At 50.5% G+C, this 15,832-nt stretch overlaps 2 protein-coding genes across 2 annotated transcripts; one reads left to right on the top strand and one right to left on the bottom strand.

The window, feature by feature from the left end:
• Positions 1 to 668: 668 nt before the first annotated feature.
• Positions 669 to 1,136, top strand: LOC34619240. The gene has a single exon (XM_026334563.1). The coding sequence runs from the start codon at positions 669 to 671 to the stop codon at positions 1,134 to 1,136; it is 468 nt and encodes a 155-aa protein (XP_026190348.1).
• Positions 1,137 to 1,174: 38 nt separating this feature from the next.
• On the bottom strand, positions 1,175 to 7,690 carry LOC34619239. Its single transcript, XM_026334564.1, has 11 exons — positions 7,150 to 7,690; positions 6,904 to 7,022; positions 6,261 to 6,383; positions 5,939 to 6,057; positions 5,519 to 5,681; positions 5,164 to 5,346; positions 3,487 to 4,969; positions 3,249 to 3,335; positions 2,762 to 3,092; positions 2,441 to 2,485; positions 1,175 to 1,265 (listed from the first exon to the last, which is right to left on the bottom strand). Exons 1-11 carry the CDS (start codon positions 7,688 to 7,690, stop codon positions 1,175 to 1,177), a joined length of 3,285 nt encoding a protein of 1,094 aa, XP_026190349.1.
• Between the last annotated feature and the right edge of the window lie 8,142 nt (positions 7,691 to 15,832).

Consider the following 15,832-nt stretch of genomic DNA (forward strand, 5'->3'; position numbering starts at 1 on the left):
ACTTGTCCATCCAGTTTAAGACATGAGCTAAATTAGATTAAAATATCCCCATTTCTTAGTTATTAGCGCTACTCTAGTGTTTTGGCTTGGAACCACTACCGAGTGCACCTCATATTTTTATTTCCCCCGTTACCTCGAAATGATCTACACGGGAACGGCGAGAACGCACTGTGGCCCGATTGCCCAAAACAGCGTACTCCTGTGCTAAAGTGTAAATAACTAAGAAAGCCTTTCAAGTTTCGACATGCTTGCCTACACCCCCTTTTGGGGGGAGCCTGGCGTTTGAAAGTTTCCATCTGCCGATTCGGCTAGCGCTAGCTAGTGCAACCACCGCGGCGGGGAAGGGCGATGGCTGAGCTCATTCTTGCCGCAGTTAAGCCCAGCGCTCTTTCTCAAGTTATGATAAACACCCATTCAGCTCTTTTTTCTCACCTCAACCTTTGCGTTACTTGCAATTTTCACCTTTACGCCTTGAAAGGGAGCGAGTGGCCCGAAGCCAACCCAGAGACTGTGGCCATGATCTGTAAAACTTTCCCCCTGCAGCGTCTTCAGAGTACTTGTTTTCATACAATATTTTGATCTGATTTTATACCTTAGCACGTTCCCTCCTGTTTCAACAGTTGCAAACATTCTGCTTCTCGTGCACACGGATTTTTCGAGTATTGAGGATGAAGAACTTTGCCCTGTTCGCTTCCCTGTTGTCACTGTTTGTGGCAACAGCATATGCCGCGAAGGAAGTCTCGTGGCCCAACAATGGCTCAATAAAGGTTATCGCTCCCAAGTCGCCATCGCACATCACGATCGCTGTCCCAGGCTGTGTAACTGTCACAATCGACTGGGAAGATAACAGTGTTCAAGTCACGAAGCATGGAGAGTCTTCGAGCCAACCGGTCGGTGGCTCAGAGAGGCTACGTGATGACGGGGGTGAGCTCGTTGTACTTCTGAGTCGGCAGGAAAATACAACTCATGTCGCGGTCTATGCAGAAAGCGTCGGTGGAGGTTTCGATAGCAGACTGCAATCAATCGAAATGCCATCGTGCAACATTTCAAAACTCGTCATAAGCAGCCCCAAGAATAAGAACCTCAAGGATTTTCAAGTTGGTGTTTCCAAGGAGATCGAACAGCTCTACGTTTAAAGCCAGGGTGGTTCGTCGTAGTAAAACTCCGAAGCGGTTCAACAAGCATTACCAAAAACGAGTCGCCGTCTTGCTATCACGATGTGAAGCGTGGCAATGTAGCAGTACATTGCTTTCTGCAGCTGCTGCCTGCATGTTCTAGGGTCTGTCTGGAAGTGTCAGCACATAAGAAAAACGCACTCCTCAGCTCCTGTGCTCGAGTGCAAGTTGCACGCGGCGTTTTGGTGATTCATCGTCCTCCTCCCTTTACATTCAATGCGTTGTGTTAGTGGCATGCACCCGCGCTCCTTACTGGTTTTTATGCGGAAGTTGCGAAAGCAGACCAACTCCTGTGTAGCGCCCGCCTCACTGCACAGTGTTCTTACGTGAAAACGGGAGCCAGAAGCGGTGATTCAGGTGACATGACGCCTTGCATATCATTAGTCCAGAAAATCATTCCATGACTACGTAGAAAGAGGTCCTACCCAGAGGTGTCCTAGGATAGGAGAGGCAGCCGTTCGGCTCTTTCAAATGTGGCAAACAAATTGAACAAGCGATGCAGTTTGCAGATCCTCCCCGCTGCGGTGATTTACTTGTTGTGTAAATCACATAAACGTTGCCTAAACAAAACCTACGTAAGCGCGCTTCTCCGTTTTTCTGGGGGTCGTTTTGGGGATAGCGTAGTACGAGTCAAGATACAGGGATAATTGGAATCTACAGTGCCGCTGTACGGTGCGGTTACAGTCACAGCTACTCTGCAGCCAGCCAAAACTGGTAGGTAGGAACGGCGTGCGTGAAGTTATCATACCTCCCAGAGGGGACGCGGCACCGTTCCTCTGGCCACTCCCTGTGGACGCCTTGCCACTGCCAGGCGGAATCCTGGGCTGAATGCAGGCATTACTAGTAATGCTCTCGGCAGTGTCGCCGTTCATTTGGTGATGAATGGCCTTTTGCGGTACGTGCATTCGCCCTTTTCGCTTTGAGCCTGAAAGCCGTTAAACAAAGGCCAGATAGAACACGATCTGGCTGAGCCAGTAGTGCGCGGTGGAGCTTCATGGGGGTAATGTGACTGTCTCCGCAGGATGCATCCCTGGCTAATCCTCTAGCCCACTCCTTTAAAGCTGCCTTTCCCAATAGTCACCCTTTATCCCACTACGTAGTGAGGCATACCACACAGAGCCCAGAAGCTGCTTATATATGCCGTGAATGAAGAATGCCGCTGCCGCATGTAGAGTTTCTCTGGCTACTTGAAAGCAAGCTGTAGTTTTCTACAGAAGCTCCAGTAAGGATCTATAAAAGTCTCAGCCTCCTGCATAGATACCCACCGAAAATCTGCGTAGAGACGCGCTTTAGACGGCCGTGGTACACTCCTGATAGAGAAACAGCACATTTAAATTAACACAGCTGAAACAGATTCTCTAAATGCTTTCGAGCTGCTTAATTGCATTCCGCGCTGTATCTGTGAACGTCTTCACCCTGTCGCAAGGCCCCACCCCAGCGACACTTGCAGCAGCACCACCATGCTAATGACACCTCCCACAAGGCACAGGGGAGCAAGCACTTCGTTCTTGGGCTGCTGTCACTGCACCACCCCATTGTCAAGTGCGATGTTTGCGCCTGTGTTCTTGCACTTTTGGAGTTGTTACCTGGCAAGATGCGGATGCGCCTTTGCCCATCGCACCCACTTCCTATATGCAACGTCCCAGGTCATTTCTTTTGACCGGGCGTCCCTCCTCCCAGTTTTCGTCGTGAGCGCTCTTAAGCGGTGCTCCTGTCGCCGCTGTGCCGCTGAGAACAACAGCGAATCTGCGCTGCTCAGATCTCTGCCTTCCGAGACAGGTGGACTCTCTGAGGGCCGAGGTTCCTCTTGGGCTCGCTGTAGACGGACTTCAAAGGCCATGCGTGTAGCTAGTGGTTTGTTGCAATCTTCTCGAGTCATGATGTAGTCCGCCGGAATGCGGAATGGATTTAAGGAACCTGAGATGCCTCGCAGCACGCTGCCTTGCATCTTGCATGCTTACTGCTAAACTTACTGCTACGACGCTATGATAATTTATCATAGAACAGAGAATGCTCTTCAAATGTTCTTAACGGGTAAGGTGAGGCTCCATCAACCAGGTGATTAGAACTTACCCTTTCTAGTATTCCAGGAAGCAGCTCTGCTCGCATTCTGCTGCTGAGGTTCGATATTCTTCCGGTCACGTAAATCCTCTGAATGTCCTGCAAAAAGTGCGCGGCGTCCATGACAGTCACTAAACACTTAATGCCCCTCATATTGTTGCTATACGGTCAGAAAGCCTCCGTACAGAGCCTACTTCTAAGATCCCGGTGAGGTCAGTGGAACCCGGCAGAAAAAACCAAACAGACGCACCAATTGGCAGCAGTTCCTTACACCATTTCCGCTCAAAGCTGCGCTGCATGTCAAGCTCGTAAAGACCAGTGTGGGCGCATGCGTCTGGCGCGCCTTCAACACGGCCTCCGTTGCCAGTATGATTTTTCATCAGCGCCTCAGCAGCAAGCGTCTCTTCATCCAGAATTACATCAGCTCCCGTTGTGGCAAAAGGCGGCGGCCGTCTAATTGTGGTATCTTTCCGGCATCTTATATTGGGCTGCCTCCGAAAGGCGAAGACTGCGCTTAAGTCAGGGAATGAGCAGGCGGCTCCCGCTGTTGGCGCACTCTTCGGGCCCTGCACCTGGCCTGGAGGCAGCATCGATTCATCTAGAACTTTGCAGCCCGTTTCCAAATGCACAAATGTCCTGCTACTTGCTGTCTCACTCCCCGGAAGCCTCATGTCGATCTCCACCGCCGACTTGCTCACACGTCTCGCCCGCCACTCTTTGGCACGCAGGGCGTCCAATGGCCTACTGGAGAACTTCCCCCGGGAACCCAAAGACACCATTTCATCGGCAGTAACATCTCGCGTTTCTTCTAAGGCCAGATCGTTCTCCTTGCCGGCACATCTCTGCACCGCCACCATGGGAAGGGCCGGACCGACTTCTCCTTGAATCAAGGGCAAGGCGGTTTTGTTCACGCAAACAGCGCCACAAGACAACTGAGTTTTGTCACCTTCTAGGACGTCAGTCGCCCCTGGACTTGCCATTCTGAACTCTTTGAAGGAAGAGCCATCATATGGGCTAGCCAATGAATGCGAATTGCAGACGTCTCCGCGTGGCGAGATGGCTGTGCCTTCTGAGGCAGCCCGGGCCCTCGAGTCCTCGGAATGCTGGAGAACGACATCCGCCGTTGCATTTCTTCCAGACCTGGGCTGCTTATCTACCTGTGTGTCCGTCTGCAAGGTGAGGCCCAAACCAGGCGGCGGAAAATTCTTGATGAGAGCCTTTGCATAGGAGACATCTGGCAGAGGTAGGGCTCCTGCTGCTCTGTCCAAGGCAGCAACTACAGCAGACGCCTCTGGCACATGCTTATCGGGATTGTGGGTTTCTAGGTCTTGAGATACAATGTTCTGCACGTCGTCTACTACGCAAACCGCATGCCTTCGGTGGTGTGCGCTGTTTAACGCGTTTCGAACTGCGCCTTCCTCCAACATCTCTGAGCAAGAAGGGCCCGGCATGGGGTTGTCGCTACTAGCTGTGTCGATCAAATCGCGAGGAATCTGGGGCTGCTTCCCAGTCAACACTTTGCCGAAGCCCTCCGGGAGATGCGCTCCCCAGCGCCACAGGGCACGAGCAACGGGATCATCTGCATGCGCAGCTGATTCAGGAGCAGCAGCTTGTGCCTCGCGTGCCTGTGACGCAGATGTTTCTAGAGGTCCTCCTGCACTTGAAGAGCCTTTGGCTTTTGCCCTCGTGCGAAGCTCCTTCTTCAAGCGCTGCGCCTCCACCAGATTTGCTGCCTGCAGAGTGCAATCCAAAAGTGGTGCGTAGAGCCGAACAGTGTACAGCAGTTCCAAGAATGGCTGTCGAAGCACTGTAACTGCACCTCTAGAGATCTCTGCGAACGTGCGATTCTTTCTCGGTCCCACCAGGACCTGCTGGCAGGGTTTATACATTTGAAGTTTCCTAGTGGAACCCCAAAGCTACGTGACACATGAAGGCAAGCCAAAGGGCTCCTTGAGCTTGCCTTTAGCCTGAGACGCCCCAGGACCACCTCCTTAGAGAGTCGCAGTTTGTCGATTTCCGCGCGTAGAGGGTCCAAGCCTCTGTGGCGCAGAGCGCTAACGGCAAGAGGCGGTCCCGCGCAGCCCTTGAACCTCCTCTGCTCCTCTCCCACCTAAACGCCAACCAGGTATCCCATGCAGCACTGCATTTAGAGCCAAGAGCCAGCTTCAGCCATATTCAGGGATGTGCTACCAAGTAAGTCCATCTCGGTAGAGATACATCGTTGGGTAGCGAAAAACCTTAAATTCAAAGACCAGTCTAACATTCGTCGGCGGCGCACTCACAATCTGAAGAACCTTGATTAGGAACTTTTGTTCCGGCAGATCCGCCTTTGTCAAAACGAGCTGAAAGGGGATGCGGTGGCGCTCAAAGAACGCAAGCAGGCACAGGTCGCTTTCCCTTAGGCCCCAACGCGCATCCACAAGGAGAAACACGCGCTTCAGATTCCTGCAGACCCACAAGGCCAACAGCATGAGGAGAGCCAACTGTGATAGTAGCAGCAGTGACGTTATTGTGCCTAAGAAGGCCTGAAACCTGTCAAGGGAGAGAAAGCCGATCCCAAGAGGACAACGCCTGCTCCTTCAAATGGCTGAGCTATGTGGGTTCCTTGCTACATGCTACAATATCAAGAACCCTCGAAAACGCCGTATACATCATCTGGACTTGTGGCTACTACAGGAACAAGGATGATTGCAAAGACTCACGGGCGGGTCTTGAGATAAAAAAGAGACATCTCCGTCCACTGGAGACGCTTAGACGGTTCGGCCTCGGCATAGCCATAGCCAGGGAGGTCCACAAGACAGAGAGAGCAAGGTGACCCTGCCTAACGTCCGCAGAAATGCCAAATTGCAGGAATCCGCTTAGTGGTGCGCAGAGCATCACTGTGTAGAGCGAGGTGACATGTAAATCCTAAACATTCCGTCGACGTGAGCACGATTACCCATAATGCAATCAGGGCGGATTTTTATAGCAATTGAACGCTTGTGTACGCAAGCAGACCGGCGTGCTAAAGCACAGCGGACTTACCTTAAAAAAGAACAGTTCCTGTGTGCTTCCTGGACGCTTCGAGACCCCCGCCGTGCCGCTGCGGCCGCAGAGCTCATTGATCAACGTGCTCTTTCCCGCATTGGACCGGCCAGCGAATGCCACCTAATCCCATCACAAGACATCTTGTTGGTAAAACCCGTATGCGCGGCTTTCTTCAGATGGGCTCCCCCTATCCCCCCCAAAACCTCTCACTAAGCATTCGAGGTGTCAAAAAGCCCTTTTACTGACGCCCCTCCACATGGGGGCTATCTTGATTCCTTCAGGTTCAAACGCTCCCTATCTTGTCCTCGCTCTATCTTTCCCCATGTTCCTGGCAGCCATGTCTACTTGGTAAAGTACGCTGGCATTTTGCATTGTGCTCTGATACAATGTCCCTAACCCTGCCGTAAAAGTTCTCTCTTACGAAATTCACTCGGCATTTATGCAGGATAAAAACCCATATTCTTAGGAGCCACATCCCTACAGAGAAAAGCTTCCTATGTGGTCTGCAGAGGGGGGCCCTGAACGAAGATTATGAGAAGTTGGGCACGTCTTCTCTTATTGCTACTGTCTTTACCACAGCTAGCACCAAGGACTATCCCGTGAAATCCGGAGAGCATTTTCCTACGCTGTTGCAGCACACCTCAGGATATAGGGGCGGGGGCAGCGCCTGGGCCGTAAGGGCTTTCGCCCACAGGTGCAACCGCGGCTTAAGCTGGTGCAGAAACAATGGACAGCGTGCGGAAACTGATTTGGGATCTCCTGCATAGAGGACATGCACATAGCGATCAGATTGGTGGCTCCATGAGCTCAGTGACCCGTTATAGATAGGGACGTCGAACCATGTTGTGTGGAAACACAGCACTCCCCCTTATGGGGCCTTACCCACCTCTTTTTAACAGACGCTGAGCCTGCTGACAGCGGGGCCTTCCTAGGCCCTGGGATAAGACGTCGCGCTGGAATTTGGGGTCAAGTCGCTTGATGGCTTGTATTTTTCGCCTCAGGGGAACGCGCTGCACGAGGGTCTCCTCCTTAGCAGGGTTCCCCCCTTCTGAAGAGGCCAGGGGGCCTTGTGAAGGCCTCAGGGTTGCCATCATCTTGCGTCCACTCCAGATCTCACAGAGCCCAGGAGCGAGCAACTGGGGATCTTTGCCCGCTTTCTCACCGGCAATAAGTAAGGCTGTCGAGCTCTCTGTCCATCCCTTCAAGCCACCATTGACCCAGAGAAGGACAGTGTTGCCTTTTGATCTGAATGTACTAGGGGCTAGGGCGTGGCTCTGGAGGCTTTGCACTGTGAGGAGGGGATCTGGAATATGGTAGCCTTGGGTAGGGAGCGGGGGTGGGCCCCGCAGCGCCGGGGGAAAGAGGCTCCACACACCTCGCGCCAGCATCTTGAATGCGCAAGAAGGGGCTCCTAAAATTCCAGCCATTTGCGCCAAAGAAATACGTTATATCGTAGAAGCATCGGGACAACCGAAGGAGAAAAGTGTAAGGACCTCTTCGTTGCCACGCGCTTTCTGCAACAGAAGAGCAGAGGGAGCTGCAAAAAGACAGGCGGGGCCCTTAGGAAACCCTAGTCTCCAAACCACAGAGCAGAAGTGGCTTGAAGACGCGTTACCTGAAGGCCTCATTTGACTGGACAGAACCCTGAAAGGCACCTGGCCTTGAAACTTTGAGAGAGGACCATTGGCCGTAGAGCTGCACTAAGGAGAAGCCAACAGGATCACGTAACGCTGATAAAATTTGGGGTGTTTGTGGCTGGAGAAAAGGGAAGCATCGTCGTGTTGGGTTTTGGGGCCCTTGGGGGGCCCTCCTTGCCGGGGGGCCTCAGGGCATCCCATCCGATGGCACTTTACTCGCAGGTATGGAAGATCGTGAAGCACTTGTTGAAACGCATCCACAAAAACCTTTTAAACCTGTGTTCTGCACAGACTATTTGGTAACTCCTCTTAATGGTCGTGGTATGTCTCAACGTACCCTCTTGCCTGCCTGCCGATCCGCTGTCTTCGAAGAATTAGTCTCTTCAATGCTCATATTTCCGCGTTCCTCTATAGGTTCCGGTCACCTCTGTAGGTTCCGGTCAGAGAAGACAATTGTTTGCTCTCATTGCCATTTAGGTAACTGCAATGTGTGTGATCCAAGTCTTCCTGGCCAGTTGCTCTCGTGACGCCTTATCAATTGCAACTCACGTCTGCGGAACTCTGCGGAGAGACCCTGCACCAACCCCACAGTCTGAACGTATACGATACGTGGGAACATACCCCCAAATTACTCGATTGTCCTCCCCTACCCCAAGCCCACGGGGTTGTGGGGCGAATCGTGCGAGAATAGCCCGGGTTATGAACCCACAGAAAAGCCGAGTGAGCACGTGACCCTTACAAAAGGGCCTCTGTGCCGAGTCGGAAGGCAGAATAAAACCGGAAATGTACCTAAGGTGTGCAAGGCGTCTCAGTCAGGGCATACGGAGAAGGAATGCGTCTACTATCGACAAGTATCCCCCCCTACCCCCCCGAGGCCAGTTTCTGTAGTAGCTGGTGATTATTTATTTCCTCGGACTTTGATGCCAAAATCCATCCTCAATATCGCTCTACTATTGACTTTCGCATACAGGTAGGACTCTTTAGTTTGTTGTAGTATGTATTGATGGAACATTACAGTTCGAATTGTCTTGCACTCGGCGCTTAACTGGAAGGCTATGCTACACTGAAAATTTCTACTGCACTAGCTACATTTAAGTGAAAACTGGAAAACCAGTTCACGAATTAGCTTAGTTGCTCGAAAATACGCAATGCTGTGAGCGCGTAGGCTAGGTGCTATGTGCAACTACCCGTGAATTTTCGTAGTGTGTAGAGGATGCAACTACATGCATCCCAACTGTCTCCTTCATTCATATGGGAACTCTTAGGAGAGCCAATAGATGAAGGAGGGAGGACTTTGAGAAACACTCAATAACTTTATTAGGGTTGTCTTGAGTGTGGAGCTGAGTGTCGCCCTAGGGGGTCCTTTGATGAAGCATCACAGTGAAGAATAATTAGAAGCAGCAGTGCTGTGCCGGAGAAAGGTGATTGTGGCAGGTTGGAAGACTTCTATCAACCATTGATAGTGCGGTGAAGTCTGTTTGGTGGCCCCAAAAATACACCTACAAACATTACCCGAGAAGATGGAACTGCCTTGCCCTCCCTAGCCACAGGAGGAGGCCGGACGCAAGAAATGATCAACCAAGACACGTCTTGCCTTTGCTGCTTCTCATGAATGTTCTATATCAATGTTGGCCTGTTAAGCATCAAATTGACGACCGGCGCGCGAGTACTGTGAACGTTTCTGAGCTACGCCTGGTGATGGGGAGTCATGCGCGCATCACTACGAGTTGGCCACCCTGTGCTCAAATCTGTAAGCATGCTGGATCACAGGCAGCCTGCCTCTTGAGAGATCCCAGTTCTGTTGTCCTAGCTGCTTAAGGCTCTCAGAAAAGCCGAATACGAAGATCATGCATACACGTGAGATAGTCAAACGCAGAGCATGGGCGGCCTTTGCTCGAGTGTTTGCATGATGCAGGCAATGCTCTTGTTGCGACCGCGATTCAGTCAAGGACACGACGAGCTACAGCAGCCTCAGCTCACGACTAGCTGGTAGTGCGTTCCTTTGTTGGAGCGTCTGCTGATTGTTGCAAGTGTCCAGCCAACCCACTAAGGCCTGTCATCGCCTGCTTGGGGAACTTCGCATGCCTATCATCGTTAAGTCCCTATTCTAAGCGTAGTGAAAGCTCATTTATATTGATCTCATGCTCAGTTGACGGGGTCTCGGAGACTTGTGCTTCCTGCTACAAGATCAGTGCATTTTATAATATCACGCTTGCCAGGAGCCAGAGATCCATCAAGGACGATTTGTCAGCTAACATCCTCCTAACCGCCAGATTTAACTTATCTGTCGTCAAAGATCCTACTGAATCTCCAAAGGTAAGCTCAGTAAATGCGTTTAATAGGTGCCATGTTGCTGTAAGCATCCTTGGGGAGGCTGCCGCCGCTTCGCGCGTTGCCTGGAGGCTCTCGATTGCAATAGCTCGGCAATGGCAGAAATATGTTCTAATATTTCAGGAGCCAAAAAGCTTGGCTTGGCATGGAAACATTACCAACTAAGTCTTCATATTGGCAAAGGATCGCTTCGGGTGATCCTCAACAAGCGGTTGGTATGTCCTCTCCGGCACAGCCAGTCCCTGTTGCACTGCTGCAAGTTCCGCTGGGGATGCCTCCCCTGACAAGTTATTGTGCATGTTGGTAACAGCGCATAGGTTTTTCGTGTGAAGGAGCGACATATAGAGCTGCTCAGGAAAGTCAAATCCAGATCATTACAAACAAAGTCTCCTCTGCTGGTTGCGCGAGAGAAGCTTGCACGCGACACATCGGCCATCCATGCCATTAGAATAGCCGCTGTGCTCAATACTGGACCGCACTCTGCATCTCGTCTAGCCACAAGTGTCGCAGCAGCTGTTATATATTGTGCATGTGTCTTAGCATCCTGTGATTTTGAAATCCAGAAAGCGACGCAACGCGCATCAACTTCATGCCAAATCAGAGTGTCGATTGCCTAGGCTTCATAAAAATCCAAGAAGCATGCCAACATCATGCGTACCCCTGACGGGACAGTCATATCAACATCCCAGTTGATGCAGTAGATGTTAGGGCCGCATCAGCAAGTTCGGGTGTCCGCAAGTAGCATGTGCCGACGCACCGATCGCTTTCACCTAATAAGTCTCTAAATCCTCTTGATTTCCTTGCCTGACATTTTCATTTGCCTCGACCATCTGACAGTGGAGGCAGGTACATCCATTTCAAGAGTAACAGTGCCAACTAGGCTGTTTAGTTGGCACTTGTTCCTCAGTAATACCTGCGGTATTGGTGACAGACCTCGAAGCCTGTTGGATAGCATCATGCAGCTTCACTTTATGCTCATTAAGCCTTCTCGCATCCTAAATAGCGGTTCGCGAGGATACTTCCATCTACAGACACTGGAATTCGAAGTCGGCGAGCTTCGGCCAACGGGACACCAGGTGACCGCTTGCTTTGTAGTTGACCTGCTGCTTGAGAAGAAAATTGGCTGCTTTGATTGCCTCATTCACCAGCTTCAACGCTGCCATTCCTCTGGCCTGTGCCGCTTCGCTTACTTGCAAATCGTGAGGCGAAACCCAGCAGATCAATTAGGCCTGCGTCCTTCCTGGTTGCTTCCGCGGGCTTCGTGAACAACCAGTCTGTTGTTGTCTTCATCACCTTAACGAGTTGAACCGAGAGGTTGTTTGGGCTTCCTACGAAGTCATCCCTCACTTTTACCCGTCAGGCCAAGTGCTCCGCATGCCGCTCTATACCCGTGCCAAGCTCTACCCAATTATGAGGCGTTGGTCACTACCCTCATGGATGTCCTTCGAATTCAGCGTACATGCCTGGCGAGAAAGCTTTCATGCTGCGTTGCCACATACTCTAGTGAAAGAGTCGTGGATTGACCGACAGACCTCGTTTTCCCTTGGTGCTGGGCAATTAGGAAAGTACCCATAGAGCTCCACAGTTTTGCGTGTCGCTCTCGGATACCCGTCTGAATGAGATTGAGTATCTCGTTGTGCATCTTAGTACCATAAGCATCTGCACAGGCATTGAGCAGCTGGGCTTGCAAGGTCGGAAGGCTGCTCAATTACGTAGATCAACAGCTGACTTGCAACTACACTTTACACGCGCTTTCTAATATCTTCCCATTTTACTAAGATGACAAACAGCGTTGCACACTCGCGCTCGCAAACTCGTATATGGCCGCGTGCTGCTTCGGCTTGTTAATGCCCCAGCTACATTACAAGGGCGCGTTGATCTGATGTTTTGTCTGGATGGCTGTAGAGACAGATGATGTCTTAATATCTTGCTTGAATGTTTACGAGTACCTGCAGCTACTGCAGCGTAAGCTTCAAATGTTGCCGCAGGTGTAGAAGGCATCTCTGATTTCTTAAGAATATTTGTGGCTCCTGGAACCTGTGTTTCCGGTGCAAGAAGAGAGCTAGATCCAAATAGTTAAAGCACGTGAAGCATGGCAATAACTTTTAGACACAATCAAGGACACTGGTAGGTTGTGTGGGCCTGCGCCTAACTGTAGAAGTTTTTTACATGACTTTTATCGTATCGCTGCTCCTTTGACTTATCGATCTACGCAAACGCAGGCCGCGACAGAGAAGGATTACGGTGCACCGAAAACGCATATCGGCCACCATACAGCTCCTTCGGTAACTGCGCTGCCTTTTTGTAAGCGCCATCTGTTCCCAACACCCGATACTAACGAATGAGCAGTGGGTGCTCCTGTCTGTAAAGATGCTAGTGGCTTTGCAAAACCACCAAATTACTGTTTGTCATTACCAGTGCTTGACTGAAACCCAGCATCGGCATCTACTTCGGTAAGTAAAACTCTACGCGGTGGCGCGGAGTGCAGAAATAGTGCCAACACAACTGATATGGGTGCCAGTTTACTATCCAAACCCATCCGCAATCTTCAATGTGTCTTAGGAGAAGTGTCCAGGACTCTGATACTCCTAGAGCTGTTCGATGGCCTGACCGTCTCTTGGAGTACAGTTATACAGTGAAGGGTTTTGAGGACATCACCAGGGTGGTCGCGGACATGCTTTTGCACCGTCCCAGCGATTCTGCAGTGCAACCGCTCTTGTCTGTGAGAATTTATGGGTTCCAGTAAAATTGCATTAGCCTGCTTCTTTCAACACCCTTGCATCCGAGATTATTGACAAAATCCAGAATTGCGAACTGATGATGCAAATTCACGTTGATGGTGGCCTGCTGTGGTTCACAACACAGCGGGAGTGCGTGACGTTGTTACTTCGACGTATGCTCGCAATACGGCCTTGTGCCAAGTACGTGATTATGTTCTTTTAGATGATATTGCGATTAGGGCTACAGTAGCAAAGCTCTCACGGTCATTCTTGTGACCTGGAATGCGTGCCACGGTCCACGTGCATGCCCCGTCCTACCCATATTGTCAGCAGGTGAAGGCGCGCAACTCTCCCAACGTCGGCAGTCTGTAAAGCCCTCTTGTTGCAACAACAATACATATCGATGTGAGTATGAACTTATCTTGTAAAGTGACAAATATGCGAAAGGTCAGGATAGCACCTACGTCGTTCTCGAAAGACTCAGCAAATATTGCCTATTCATTCCCTAATCCTGCATTATATCGGCTCAGGAATTCGCTCAGTTATTCTTAGTTTATGTCTGAAGCTTCAAAGGTTCATCATCATCATCCTTATGGACATTAATGAACAACTCCTTCGTGCGTTTTGAATGGGCTTTTTTGGCCTGCCCACACTTTGACCGTAAGACAACCAGCGGCAAACCACCCTGCTGCAGTAGTTGCGACGCTTGGCTCGTAAAAGACCCACGCATGGTTCTAGTTTTTCCTTGCCGAAATGGGTTTATAATGCGACGGTCCACTTGTCTACCCATCATTCTCCCTCGCTACACCTAGAAGCCTCTCTCTGATTGGAGCCTGAACATGGCGGCCTGAGGTCAGCGGCCACACTTCGGGGCGGAGGGATTCAGGGCACGGTTGACTGGTGAGAGTTCCCTGGGGCACCAACGGTGACTAGATGAAGCGTTTCGCGGCGACGTAGCTACGATATTTGTTTTCAGGGATCAACGCTTCATAGGGTTTCCCTATAGTTTAAACGTTTTATAGGATTCTTCAAGCTGGCTTACAACTGCTTTAAAGTCAAGCCATTTTGTCGCGAACATTATGACGTAGGCGAGTGACCAATGCGATGGCGGATAGTCAAAAGGGCGTAAAACTGCTAAACTATAGCACTAAGGGGCTGAGAGCACACTAGACAGCAGTTTCTGGTGAAATGTATGGGAAACACCAGCCTCAGTGGCTATCAGAGTAGCAGATGGGGGCTTGGATGCCCGATAGAGAGTTGGCGGCACACTTGATACACAACGCTAGTCTCCGTGAACAAGGATTCCTCAAGTTCCTGGCCACTCACCATTTTCCTGGCATACGCCTCGCCGAGTTAGCTACCCTCATTTATGGGAAGTGCTTGAAGCGTTGCTGACTATTGCCTAAATGTGCTCTCTACCCTCAAAAATTGCGCGGCCGTAACCTTTTTTGAGGTCTTGCAGTTGCCTATGCTGAATGCTTTGGTTGAAATTGCATGAAAATACGGTTTAATGAGAAGCGAGAACACTACAGAACAGGCGTGTATTTTTATTTTTGCTACAAGTCATCTGTTTTTCGTGGTTCCCCATAGCAGGCGGCTTAGACACTTCATCCCTCCAACAGCAGAAAGCCATTGCACATGCGCGGTAGCGTTGGCTGGGTTTTTCGCGCTTGTTTACTAGTGCATATGTCTTTCGCTCACTCTATTTTTGCTCTAACGGTTGACGCACGAATCTGCGTTTCTTATATACACCTTTTTGCATTTCCACTCACCTAAAACGTGACAAAAGTGTGAAAAATCTTTCGGTGTACTGCACGCAGTTAGTGTGAAAAGAAGGGTACACAGCACGAGGGCCTGTATTTGGATTAGGGAACAAAAGGAATAGCGGGACAGGCTACCGTGGACACTCTCTACTGCAGCAGTTATATTTACTAAGAGTGAGCAAAGACTTTACAAAATGATTCGTCTCTTCGTACACAATTTCAGATGTGGAGCAATGTTAGCCAGACACAAGAGATTCCCCACGTTCACTGTGAGTGTATGTGTATGTTTATGCTTACTATGATTCATGTGCGCCTGGCTGTGAACGCTTGGAGTGGTTTGAATGTGCAGCTACGGGTATCCCAGCAGTCTCTCGTCCCGCCTCTACAACTGTGAAGGGCGCTGCAAGGGCGGGTGAAAATTCTTTTGAGAAACATCCAATACTTTCCTACTAAGTCTGTATTCGGTCAGGCATTGATTGTCTGCCAACAGAGACCATGGATAGAGTGTTCCACGGTGGTACAACAATACTTAGTGCACATGGCGGCACCAGACAGACTGAAGGTGTGGGCAAAACCGTGTTCTGCAACAGCTGCGGTAAATGACAAACAGACCATATGGTGACTGCCAGATGAAGCTCTCACGATATAGGACTGGTCCGCTGGCGGCCGTAAAAAGCATGTGCCGCGCTGTAGGAGCTGTAGGGGGCGTGGTGAAAAACAGGCACAGAAGACTAACGGAGTTTCTCCAGTTCAGCAAGAGATCCTCAATTTATCTAGAATTTTCCATTTACAGCTCAGGAGTTTAGGACACCTGATCTATAGCCCAATTTACCAGTGCCCCTCTGGACTCCACCAAGGGCTTTTACGAGGGTAACAATACTGCAAGCGTAAAACGTCGGGAATATATGATTCCCGCACGACACGCCGCATTATTTTTGTCTAAATAAGTGTTACTTAGGCCCCTGAGTAAGAATCTCTGTAAACCCCCTTCACGACGCGGCACTTTCAGCAGTTGGCGCCCTGTCGGGGCTGGATCATATGCAACTGCTGCATGCGGCAGCAGTAGACTCCCCTTGGGAAGCCGGTGCAGCGATAGTGTTGTTTAAGTGAGTTTCTCT

The sequence above is a fragment of the Cyclospora cayetanensis genome, unplaced genomic scaffold (assembly GCF_002999335.1).
Source record: "Cyclospora cayetanensis isolate NF1_C8 unplaced genomic scaffold, CcayRef3 CcayRef3_contig_45, whole genome shotgun sequence".
In the NCBI taxonomy this organism is placed as follows: domain Eukaryota; phylum Apicomplexa; class Conoidasida; order Eucoccidiorida; family Eimeriidae; genus Cyclospora; species Cyclospora cayetanensis.